The following is a 12,305-nucleotide window of genomic DNA, read 5'->3' as shown; positions in this document are numbered from 1 at the left end:
GGGTCTGATAAGGGAGGAGTACAGGGATGTTATGACCTCCTTGTTTCTGGATGAAATACCTTTACTTATGAGGTGGGCCATGCAGAAAGCCTTCCATACAATGGAGGCAATGTGGTGGTCAAAAGTCAGGTCGCTATCAACCTGGGTGCCCAAGTCTGTCACATCTGCTTGCATGCTTAGTACATTGTTATTACTGTGATAATTAGTGGGTACACCATTTTCCCCAAAGGGGATAATGATGCATTTCTTGGCATTCACTTTGAGGCCATGCTCCTGGCACCAATCATCAGTTTGGGTAAGGCCCTCTTGGAGGATGTTCACATCACTAGGGGACTGCTATGCATCATACCATTTGACCAGCCTGGAGGTGTGTGTGTCTTTGATAAATATTGAAACTCCACCTCCTTTGTCTTTGTAGCCCTCCATTTGGGGTCTGAAAGTATGATAGGATGAGTAACCTGATAAGTTTAGGGTTGCTCTCCGCAGCTTTGAAACAGGTTTCAATGACTGCACAAATGTCAGCATGCTCCAGGGTGAGGAGTGCAGTTTCATGCTAAGACTCCTAGCATTAAGCAGCACGACCTTTAAATTTCCTTTAGAAGAATTTTCATGTTGGTAATTTTGAGCTCATGGCTTTACCTAAAAAAGGTCCTTTGCCAGAAGCTTGAAGCCCAGGGGAGATAGATAAAGGCCATCCCTGGCAAAGCATTGTGGTCTGTCAATCATGTGGAAAGTGCAGGGGTGCAGCGGTAGTGTTGTTGCCTCACTGCAAGAGGTTCTCTGGTTCAATTCTCAGCTGCAGTGCCTTCTTTGCGGAGTCTGCATATTCTCCCTGCATTCATGTGGGTTTTCCCTGGGTGCTGTGGTTTCCTCCCTCGTTATAAAGACATGCATCTGGAGCATTACTCCCTGGGCCTCTGCTGAAAATTGGCTTCATTCCAAGACGGACTTTCCCGGTAAACAAATAATAAATAAATACATAATTGTGCTGTCAGGTACTGGATCCCCTTGGAATGACACCAAAAACTAATTTAGTTGTTAAAGTCAATAATTTTCTGTTTGTATTGGGGCATCATTCTGGGTGATGGTAGGATGCTGCTTAAGGCTAGGGACATACCTGCCTGAGACACATATTCAGCGAGCTCAATCATGTGTCTCTTCATATAGTCCAGAGAGGTACATCTCAAGTCATTCACACCAACATAGACTATGACAGAGTCATAACAGTACCTGTTGTTAAGAGACTTTAGTGTGTGCATGACGTGGCAAATTCTAGCACCTGACAAGCAACTTACCATGACTTTCTCCTTATCTAGCCTGGTGAGGGGCACATCTGTGTGTCTCATGATAGAGTCTCCTATGATTAGTATGTTGGGTTTGTGGCTGGACCTCAGAGCTTGTGAAATATAGACGTGTGTACTATGTGTGGTGCTTGGTGCTGTGGGTTTTGATGTGTGTGTGCGTATTTTTGCTTTGGAGGTCTCTTTTGTTTATGCGTGTTTTTATTGAGAACCTTCGCATATGTAGGAGTGTGTTGTACAGGTGTGGGTGGTGTTAGAGGTGTGGTGTTTGTCATGTTTGAGCAGACAACCTTCATAGTGCCAGATGTACTGGGTTGTGACTGAGACAGCAAGGATTCTAGGTTCTTTACGTAATTGCATCTCTCACATATTGTGTTCATAGGTGGTAGTAGTAGTAGAGGGTTGTCTGTGTACAAAAGGCAGTTGCTACACTGTCTCAGGATGCCCATATCAACCAGACTAGCAGGAAGAACCTTTGGAAATTGTCCATCCATGGTTGTCAAAATCTGTGGAAGAGAGGGTAAGGATAGTAGAGTGGGTACTATCTGAGGAGAGTACCTATAGGTGTGAGTAGGGCTGGATAAAATCAATACAGTAGCTGCAAGCTAGGGCCTCTCTTAAACAGGAGTGCTGGTAAGTGAAAAAATGCAAGTGAGATACCTCGCAAAGGGTTAAAACAGCACAGTGGTGGTGCGCATCATGCAACAACACAAACCCACGCAAATGTGGGGTTTAAATACCACAAAACCGAAAGTAAAATAGAAACACTGCAATTGACCAATCAACCCTTAAGTTAAGTTATTCTATCAACTTTCTAAGTATGTAAGAGCAATATTTAAAAATTGTCCCTATTTTTGGGCCTTTGTCCCCCCATTATTTATGGCTTTGTCCAGATTTCTTGCTTTAAGAGGTTGAGACGTATGATCAGATGTCAAAGAATCAGTAATGTTTTATATAAACAATCTTTTACATCCAGGGAGCCAGATTTTATTTTTATGGTATTGCTAAGGTTCATTCAAATGTATTCAGAAACACATGCAACTACAAGTATTAAGAAGTAAAAATGGATTTTTACTTTTGAGACACTATTTGCCCCGGACTTAATTTTCTTATGTTTTGCATTTTTTTTTTATTTGCAGTTGTATGAAATTGCCTGAATTTGCCACTGGGTGGTAGTATACCACTCATTTTGGTTATAGTTTGACAAGTAAAGGATAAGGAAGTACCACTCTTGTCAGCATTGGGGAAGGGACTGGGTAATGCTCCGTCAATAAGCTGCTTTGAAGAGATACATTTCCAGGCCTTCAAGCCTCTCTTTTTTGGGGGTTTCTTCCAGAAAAAGTAAGCATAAAGCTAGACATTTAATTTCATCAAAAGCAGATAAGGAACATTGGTTGAGCTTTGCTAGAGGTTTATTTACAGCCCTTTAGTCTTTAAATGCTGAATCTTCCCCTCATTTAAAAAATGAAAAGATTTTCTTTTCTCTCATATTCTGATATGTATTATGATTTGATACAGATTTGTCAGCTTGCAGCTGGTCCTCCTGTATTGCCAACTTTAGTGCATTGGACAGCGCAGCGGTAGCATTGTCGCCTCCCAGCAAGAGGTTCTCTGGTTCGATTCTCGGCTGGAGTGCCTTCTCTGCGGAGTCTGCATGTCCTCCCTGCGTTTGTGTGGGTTTCCTTTGGGTGGTCCGGTTTCCTCCCATGTACAAAGAAATGCATTTGGAGCATTTCTCCCTGGGCCTCTGTTGAAAATTGACTACGTTCCAAGTCGGACTTTCCCAATTAAATTAAAAAAAAAATGTTTTTTTTGCAGTTAGCATTTGTCTGTAGTCCGCTCTCAGAAAGTCTGTTGAATTATATAAGGTGCACTAAACTCGCAAATTCCCTTTTTCTAACCCCATGTTAGACCCTGCAGTCATTTCTCTGTCAAAATCAGCTTCTGTAGAACTCTTTACAGCAGCAAGCCATATTCCTTTTGACAAGCTGTGAAAAGCCTTTAATAGGATTTGGAAGAAAGTTTATACTTCTTCCACTGTAAATTCCAGGATAGTGAATTGCCAGATTCACACACCTACATTTCTGTTGGCTTTATTTAAAATATGAGAAAGCTAATTACTGATCTTCCTTCTTCAGAGATTAAGGAATCTCTGAATTTCTTAGCATCTTCTGTGTCTCAGGCAAACAAAAATTCTCTAAAATGTAATTATGGCACTGCTAATATTATTTCTAGAGCAGCTGTCACTGGTCAGTGATGAGCAGATTTGCCTGGATACTGTCTCAGAATTTCTCAAAGGATGCAAAGCAAATATCCTGGATGCTTCCCTAGGTAAAGTGGTGTTAATTTGTTCTTCCTCTGCTGAAATCTTTAAAAGGTTTAATGAAAAAGGAAAGTTAATTGGTGGGGTTTCCCATATTTTACAATAACTGCTTGCCAAAAGATAATATAAACTTTCCTGCCAGTTCAGGTTCCTTTTTCATGAAACAGAATAAGCATTTCCAGCAAGACACAGGCAAAGACAATTTCTGAAAGCAATGGGATGGAGGTTTAAAATATAAAGGAGAGTTCTCTCAAAACAAAGGACGGTCTAAGAAAACAGACTGGCTATATTCCCCTTCATGCATCCCCCAGGCCACAATGACAATCCTGCAAAGCTTTCCTAAGTCTAGGCCATCACTGTTCAGACTTTTGCACAGTGAGCTGTAGAACTGTATGGCAGTTGGTTTAGAGGAAGAAGAGCTGTTAACAAGCTGTTTCCTGTTGTCCAGTGGTGCAAGGCCTGATTCTCTCAGCTTCCATTGCTTAACTGTATGACTATGAGCAAGTCACTTAAACAGACACTGATCCTGGGCTGGGTTTGAAAAAGGTCCAAGGAGATCAGTGCTCTACCCTGGAAAACAATTATGAATAAAATAAATGAAAAGTTGTTTCCTAGATCAAAAAGGGAAAGGATTCCTACCTATGAACCTATAGGAAATTCACCCCGGAGATCACCTCTGTGGCTCTGCTCGACAGTGGCACAGGAAAATAATTTTCTTGGGTGGCAAAAGCCAGGGTACCTTTTTGGTTGGGCTTGTATAGGCCCCAGGGCCGATAGCCTAGTACCTACCTATGATTGTATTCAAGCATGTTTCTATTTGCAAAGGAAGGAAGGAACCTGGAGACTTTTCTAGACCTTTCTTTTCTAAATTTTCACATCAAAACCCAATATTTCAAAATGTTCTCTCTACAGTGTCTTTTACCTCATAAAGGGGTTTTGTGTACTCTCATCCTTCCTCCTCCTTTTCTTTCTAAGCTCTGGTAGTCATGTCATATAGAGTAGGCTACTGCAATAGTGATCTCATGATGAATACAGTACAGTTATGTATGTAAGAATTAGATGTACAAAGAGGTCACTGTTGCAGTAGCCACATCCTCTATCCATTTCCCTCTTTTTGCTATTTTATGCCAGGGTGTGGATTTTTATTTGTACTGTTCCTATCTAGCAGTATTAGCATCCTCTTCTGAGCAAGAAATGTCTGAAGTTTTGGCACCCTAACCACTGTCTTTATAGTGCCTTCTTAAGCTATGCAATTGCTACAGCATGTGGAAGATGCCCTAAAGCCTTGGAAGCTGGTCATCTGGTCTGATCCTTGTCAGAATACATCACATATAGCTTAGGGTACTGTAACAGTTTTTTATTCAGACTTCTACTGTTATGGTATGTTTTCTTACACAATTGTACTTTCTTTACAAAGTGAAACATTTACTAACAGAATGTGGACATAAGATACTTAGACATATCTTCTCCCTAGTTTCCTATATGTCTCATCAGTTTTCACTAACCCACAGTCTTTGGAGCTAACCAAACTAGAACAATTTTATAATAAAATTGCAAAGTCTGCAAGTACCAGATACTGTACCAACCTGACAAAACCTAGTCACCCTCTACTCCAATAACTGAGAACTTAGATCCACTAACACGGCACTAATTGCAGTCTCCAAAAGCCATTACAGCTCTGGTGATTCCTTGTATTCTAGCAACATTACCAACACTTGGAACTCTCGACCACTGCAAATCAGGGTACAACCTAACAAAACCATCTTCAAAAAACAGCTTTTTTCCCCACCTAAACAACTCATAAACATGCAACTGCCTAGCACCTGACTGACATATTTTAACACCTTTCCTCTACCCACTATCCAACCTCTTTAAAACTCCCACAGATATACTATATTTATTATCATGCGTTACTTACCAACTCCCTGACACTTATTCCCCACTATCCCATTTATACCCACTAACTCTCCCCTAGACTAAGTTAAATAGTTTTCCCTTAAAATGTCAGTTTTTAGTTTTTTCTTTCTTTCTTCTCTTATCTCTATTACACCTTCAAGATTATCTCTACTAAACATACACTAAACATACGGTATGAACAGCAATCACATATTACTATCTGCTGTACTTTTAATTGTATGTCTTAACCACTATGCTTATGTAAATATCTTATGCAATCAAATGTTATCTGCTATATTTTATAACTGTATGTGTAAACCACAATGCTCGTGTAAATATCTTATATATAGTATGTTAGTAATTGCTTCTGAAGCTTTTCTCCCCGGGCCTCTGCTGAAAACGGACAGATCTGTCCAGTCGGACCTCCCCAGTAAACAAATGTAAAATAAATAAATAAATAAATAATCATACCTATACCAGTCAAATATGTGAGGAAAATGTCCCAGTTGGCACCAGAGGTACCCTATCTTCAGTTACACCACAGGTACTCAACCGGTTAAAGTATAAGAAATAAAGTGCACACAAGTCTAATGCATTACCCAATTCACAAAATGTAACCTGGCTTCAAGAGTATAAAGGGAATATGCACTGCTGTCCTGATATGAACTTAGACTGTACACAAGACACTTTGTGTAGTAGAGTGTTTGACTTAGCCCTAGGCCCCTTTCTCACCACTGTCTTTGTGAAATATTGTATCTTTCAGTGTCCCTTGCCAACAGTAACTGCTTTTCATACAAGTTAATATTTTAATGCACAAATTCACATAATTCCCAGAGAAAGTTGGAAGAATTTTCTAATTTCCTACAGCTTTCTTCCTGACTTAATTGTACTGACACCACCATGGAATAGCCTTCCAATTATTTGCTGCTCTTAATAATGTGCATTAGTATGCCTCTGGTATTAGGCACAAATGATTTAGGTAAGTGGAGATGGGGAGCCACAGCTTGTTAATCAGAGGTAAATGATAATCATCCTCTCAAATAATAAAGAGCAATAATACATATATAATAAAGCCACAAGAGCTTAACAGTGAATAAATGAACCAGTTCCAGGTTAAACATGCAAAGGAAAGAAAAAGTGCACATGTGAAATCAAAATGGCATTTAGTTAAACTGGATATATGATGTACTAACAATAAATATCCTAGCTCTCAGTAAAGTATACTGGCTATAAGCTGAGTTAGAGAAATATGAAAAATACACAGAAGCAGTATACAGACCTTTGCCACAGATGTTTCAATAAGTTTTTCAAAGCATAGATAATAGAGAATAAAAACAAACTCACATTTTTATAGATTATTGTTTCTCAATTGTGCTTTATGGCTTTATTTCATTACTTCTTATAGCAGGAAGCTTCTGTAGTTGTTTTGCTTTCCTGGATCAAAATAAACTGACACCTGTATAGTGCAAGTGCTAATTATATCAGTCTAATAAACAACATCAGTACACAGGATGTCAAGATACATAACTGTCTGCATTTTAACATCTGCTTTTTTTGAAGTGGACTACAATTACATTGTTGACCTGCTAGCACAGGAGATGCAAAAGATTATATCTTCAAACAGATTCTCCCATTCCCCTTCTTTTCATCCCCTTTTACATCTACGAGAAAAGATTAGAAAGTTACATACATTGTGCACACTAAATGTGTTACTAGTAACCAATGAGAAGTCAGCCCTGGGATCACACAGGTTAACTGGGCATGTGTTGGCCAACTTTACCTGGTGCCACAGTTAAAGATCAGAACTGTCACTCCGCTTTCTAGCTGAGGTGTGAAGCTGATGAATTCTCATTAGTATAACACACACACACACACACACACACGTCTGTGGATATAGCCAAATACAGATATACGTACTCATAAGAAAACTGGTTGTGTACTCAGTAGTTACAGTTAAGACGTTTTACTGACCCTGTAGCAAAAACTATTGGCCTGCCTAATTCCAGTTGTTTTCATGAGTTTATTAATATCTGTTATTCAAACTCTTTACATGGTACCACAGGTCATATGACAACATAGACTAAGGTAACAAATGATGATTTCTCAAAATACAAAAAGAAAGTGCAGAGGCACTGCTGAAACAGGATCCAGCAGAAAACAGATGGAGTAAAATTAAAATCCAGGAGACACAGTATTGGTTGGGTTAAAGGGAAAGAAAAATACTCTATGATAAAAAAAAAAATAACTTTTGAATATGGTGGCCGTAAAATGGGAATGCTTTTAACTTCTTAGATGCAGAGATGAAATAATGCAAAAATGGGAATTGTCAGGGTTAAGCACTGTGTTTCATGTAAATCATGATGAAAATGTGCACGGTAAGAGTTTAGTCATTTTTAAGTATGACATTTTCAAAGACAAACCTGTTTTTTTTTTCTTATTTTTCCCTACAGTTGACTGTTTAGTAAGTAACTGGTCTGACTGGAGTGAATGCAGTGTCTCTTGTGGAGGAGGTGTGTCAGTGCAAGAAAGAAGAATTATTATCGCACCACAAAATGGAGGGGAAGAGTGCCCCTCTGTGCTGCTTCTACACAGACCTTGCAATGCTCAGAATTGTACACCAGGTCAGTAACCAATTTATTGTTATTCTCATAGCTGTAAAAGCACAGAGCTGCATATCAAGTTATGATAGGACACAGAAAAGGTATACTTTAATAGTATCTTGATCTTTTATGAAGCACTAAAATTCTTGTATCACACTAAGTGGATGGTATTGTTTAATAATGTGTTCTACTTATAATGGCATGATGTATGATGTAATATTGATTTAATTTTGATTTTCAGCTAAAAGTTTTTTCTTCATTATCTCTACATTATGACATTATCACATATTTGATAGTCTGCTTTGCATCAGAATATTCTGCTGATTTATTTACAGGAAGTGTATTGGATTATTGCTTTAAGAATTTCTAAGAAAATATTTTCTACATTTTATTACTGACTCACTTCGATTTATATTCTTTGCAATTTATAATAGGCTTCTGTGAACACTTTATTTCAGTTTAAGAGACTGCTTAAATGAGTTGCTTTATAGATTCATAGGTTCACAGGATAGTACTAAACGTAAAGCTGGAGAGTCATTGAGAAGCTTAGCACAGTACCCTTATAGTCTCAAGATAGACTAATCCCCTTTTGAGAGAAAGCCAGTCCAGTCTTACTTATACCAGGCATGAATTTGTGATGACCCATCCAGTCACTGGGAATGGCTTTGAAGGAGTTTCAAAATGTACTTTGCTTGATGTGCAGAGCAGCTGGTTCCAAAGGAGTGGAAGGCATTGTGTAAATTATTGCAGCAGCACATGTTGTTGATCCAACAGTGGAGGTTAGAACTTTGGATCAGGTGTTATTTAGACTGTTCTAAATATGGGGATAGCAAAAAACTGCAGCATCTTTCCCAGTGGTAATGAAGGGCGACTCTAAAGTGCATGTATGAGATGTAGCAGAAGGAGAGAGATTTTAGCATGCTAAGCTAACAGAGCTTACCCAAAACTGTTAGGAGTAGGCTAAGCTCCCTTACCCAGTACCATGATTACACATGCCTGGAGACCAAAGCTCACTTTGCCTTGACATCCAGTGGACTGTCTTCCTCATCCGATCTCCCACTAAAGAAGAAGAAGTAGTATAAGTGTAAGATGAACAGGAATTTGAAAGTTGCATATCTGATGTTCAAATTCTCTGAATGGTCTGAGTTGACTGGGGATAGTGAAGTGTGTTTGGAACCCTTAGACCAGATATCTACTACTCTGCAACCATCTGGCATTACGCTTTTAACAGCTACCATGGTTGTCATTCTCTGCACGTCCATTCAGATAGAATGCTTGCTTGATTCTTCTCTGTATGCCTGGGTTAGGGCAGGCAATGAAATATTCTGACATCTTATCTCAAAAGGGAAAGACAGAATCCATACTGTGCTTTTTACATTGGAGTTCAAGGGTATTGACATGTAGGTCCAATCCCCCTGCTCAAAACCCAAGACCAATAGGGTGGATACACCCTCAAGAAGACAAAAAGACCCACTGTATATTATACTCAAATCCAGAACCACACCAGATGCCTTCCTGAAGCCTAATGGTGGGCCCCAGACCAACTCATTTTTCCACATTGCACAGGAAGACTGATTCAGAATGACTTAATGTTAAGTTGTCAATCTCGCCTTCATTCTTGCTGGATGGGTTCGGAGCCGAGGACTCGGCCACTTATTAAAGCTTGAGAGCTAATTTTACAGGCTCGAGGCAACCCTATATCCCATGATGCTAGGCGATAACTCCCCAGATCTCGTTTGCCGCTTTCGCTTGCGAGGTGCGTTTTTTACCGGCTCTTGGTAAGTTTTGAATTTTCAGACTTTTAGTCACCCTTTTTGACTTAGTTCCCACTCCTTTTATTGTTTTAACTTTAACGGTTAATTTTAAATCCTATTCCCCGTTAGTACCTTGTATTTCCCTTATCCCAGTTATATTCCCTTCCCCTAGGTTAGGCCTTAAGCCTGCCCCTTTCCTAATTCTTGTCAGGGATTCTGTGGAGTGTTTGGGTCTGTTAGTATCCCTGTTTTTTATTATTTTATTTGGATTGGGTGTTTGTGTGTGTGTGTGTGTTTTTTACTCCAGTGCTCCCTCGATACTGATATGTCGAAGGACACAAAGGTCTCAGGCTTCAAGAAGTGTGACTCGTGCTGTCAGAAAATGTTTCTGATAGACGTTCACACTTCTTGTGTTTACTGCTTGGACCCCTGCACCTGCAGGACTCTTGTTCTGTGTGACACGCATTCAGCCCAAGAGTCCTGCAGGAGCGCAGGAACAAACTCATTTTGAGGGGCTTGTTAAAGCTAAGTCTGTGCCGGGGAAGCCCTCGAAGCCAGCAAAGCCATCAGCTCCGAGTCCCAAGCCGTCGGCTGCTGGCTCACCTTCTGTGACAAGATCGGCTCCGGCCGGAGCCGATCCTTCTGTGTCACAGCCTCCAGTATCGGCTCCACTCGGCGCCGATACCACTGAGCACTCACGGTCGGCTCCGGCTGGAGCCGACGTATCCTCAGCTCCTTCGGCTCCATCCACCTCCAGAAAGAGGTCAAGATCCCCATCGTTGAAGTCTATCCATTCGGCTCCGAGATCACCCCTGCTCTCGGAGCGGAGCCATCGGAGCCAATCTTCTCGGTCGTCCAGGCTTTCTGACCATGACCTTGAGAGAGTGGTGAGTAGGCTATTAAAGTCTCAGGCATTGGCCCAAATGCTCCATAGCCCGTCTCATCAGACGGTAGCTATTACAAATCCACCTATTATTCCTCCTTCGACTCTCCCCCAGAGTTTGGAGCCGGAGCTCCTCGGAGCCACGACTGTTGTGGCGTTGGAGCCGATACCTCCCCTTTCGGCTCCGTCGTCCTCTGCTCTGATCTCCTCCTTGATGCCTTCATTGGAGGGATCCGGGCATCTGGTCTCTCTCGCCGGCTCCGAGGGGGCGAGTGGCATCGGACCCTTGTCCGACCCCATTCTCCCTCTTGGAGCGTCGGCGCTGGTGAGCTCAGCCCCGACATCGGCCTTGGAGCCGTCCCTGTCGTTGCGGCCTGGGGTTCCTACCTCTTCTGAGCGGGAGCACTCTGGCCTCTCTGATGGGGGAGCCTACGAGGTGATGAGGAGTGTACTAGCCCCAGGGCATAGTCAATGGTCAGTTCCATCAGCTCCTCCCACTACAGTGCCTACTGACGTCTCTTCCCACTCTCTTGCTCCCGGGCCCAGAGATCCAATGCCTCAGGTTTCCCCACTGGGAATATCCTCCTCTTCCGAGGCTTCTCCTGACCCGTCAGGTGAGCCTCCGCGTAAGAGGACATGTAAGAGGAAACATGTGGACTCCCCCGAGTCTATTACATCCGATACCGACTTGGATGAGTCGGAGGGTTCCCCAAGGTCCCCCTCTGAGGATGTCTCTTTCTCAGACATCCTTGAAATCCTTAAACAGAGGGGGAACTGGTCTTCCCTTAATCCTTCCGAGGACGAGTCGGTTTACCTGGAGGCGTTTGGTTCTCAACCCTCCACCTCCTGGGTGTCTCCGCCTTTCGACCCCCTTATGGAAGTGGTGGCTCGGAAGGCATGGACAGCCCCGGATTCAGTGGAACCCACCCCTCGGAGGCCTTCTAAATTCATTACGGCCCCAGTTGATAGACAATTCTTGACAAAAGGTGTCCCGGTTGATGCCATGGTGGTGGCTGCAGCCACCAAGAAGGAACTAGCCGATTCTTCAGTACCTATCCATCCTCCTAACAAGGATTCTAGGACTATGGATAGGTACGGTAAGCGGATGTTTTCTTCAGCGACCTTTGCCATGAGATCGCTGAATTACTTGTGTCACTTCACCCGCCTTCAGAGAGATGTTCTCAAAGAGTTGGGTGAAGTTTTACAGGATCCGTCAGCTGCTGGGTCCCAGAATAAAATTAACTCACAGCTAGGAACCCTAAACTCGATTGTTAACTCCTCCATGCGGCTCATTTCATATGCAGCCGATGGAGCGAGTAGGGCCGCAGGCACAGGAGTGGCTTTGAGGCGTCACGCCTGGATGCGGCTTTGTAATTTTGCAGACCCCTTCAAGGCGTCCTTCACAAATTCCCCTTTTGATGGTTCGACCTTGTTCGGACCTCAAGTGAAAGACACCTTGACCAGATGCGAACAAGATGGCAAGACTCTTTCTGCCGTAGAAGTCCGTTTCTCCACCCCTTCTAGACCATACCCTAAGGGTCAGAAGGG

At 42.0% G+C, this 12,305-nt stretch overlaps 1 protein-coding gene across 1 annotated transcript in view; it reads left to right on the top strand.

Moving 5' to 3' along the window:
- The window catches only part of LOC122797804 (SCO-spondin-like), a 4,708,783-nt gene that overhangs the window by 4,266,067 nt on the left and 430,411 nt on the right, over nt 1-12,305 (top strand). The window contains exon 102 of the mRNA XM_044066325.1: nt 7,971-8,141. Within this exon, the coding sequence (XP_043922260.1) occupies nt 7,971-8,141 (171 nt within the window). The remainder of the gene's footprint in view (nt 1-7,970; nt 8,142-12,305) is intronic.

The sequence above is a fragment of the Protopterus annectens genome, chromosome 3.part1, assembly GCF_019279795.1.
Source record: "Protopterus annectens isolate FY-2018-M chromosome 3.part1, PAN1.0, whole genome shotgun sequence".
In the NCBI taxonomy this organism is placed as follows: Eukaryota; Metazoa; Chordata; order Ceratodontiformes; family Protopteridae; genus Protopterus; species Protopterus annectens.
Note: the sequence above shows the minus strand (reverse complement) of the source record. Positions and strands in the feature narration are given on the sequence as shown.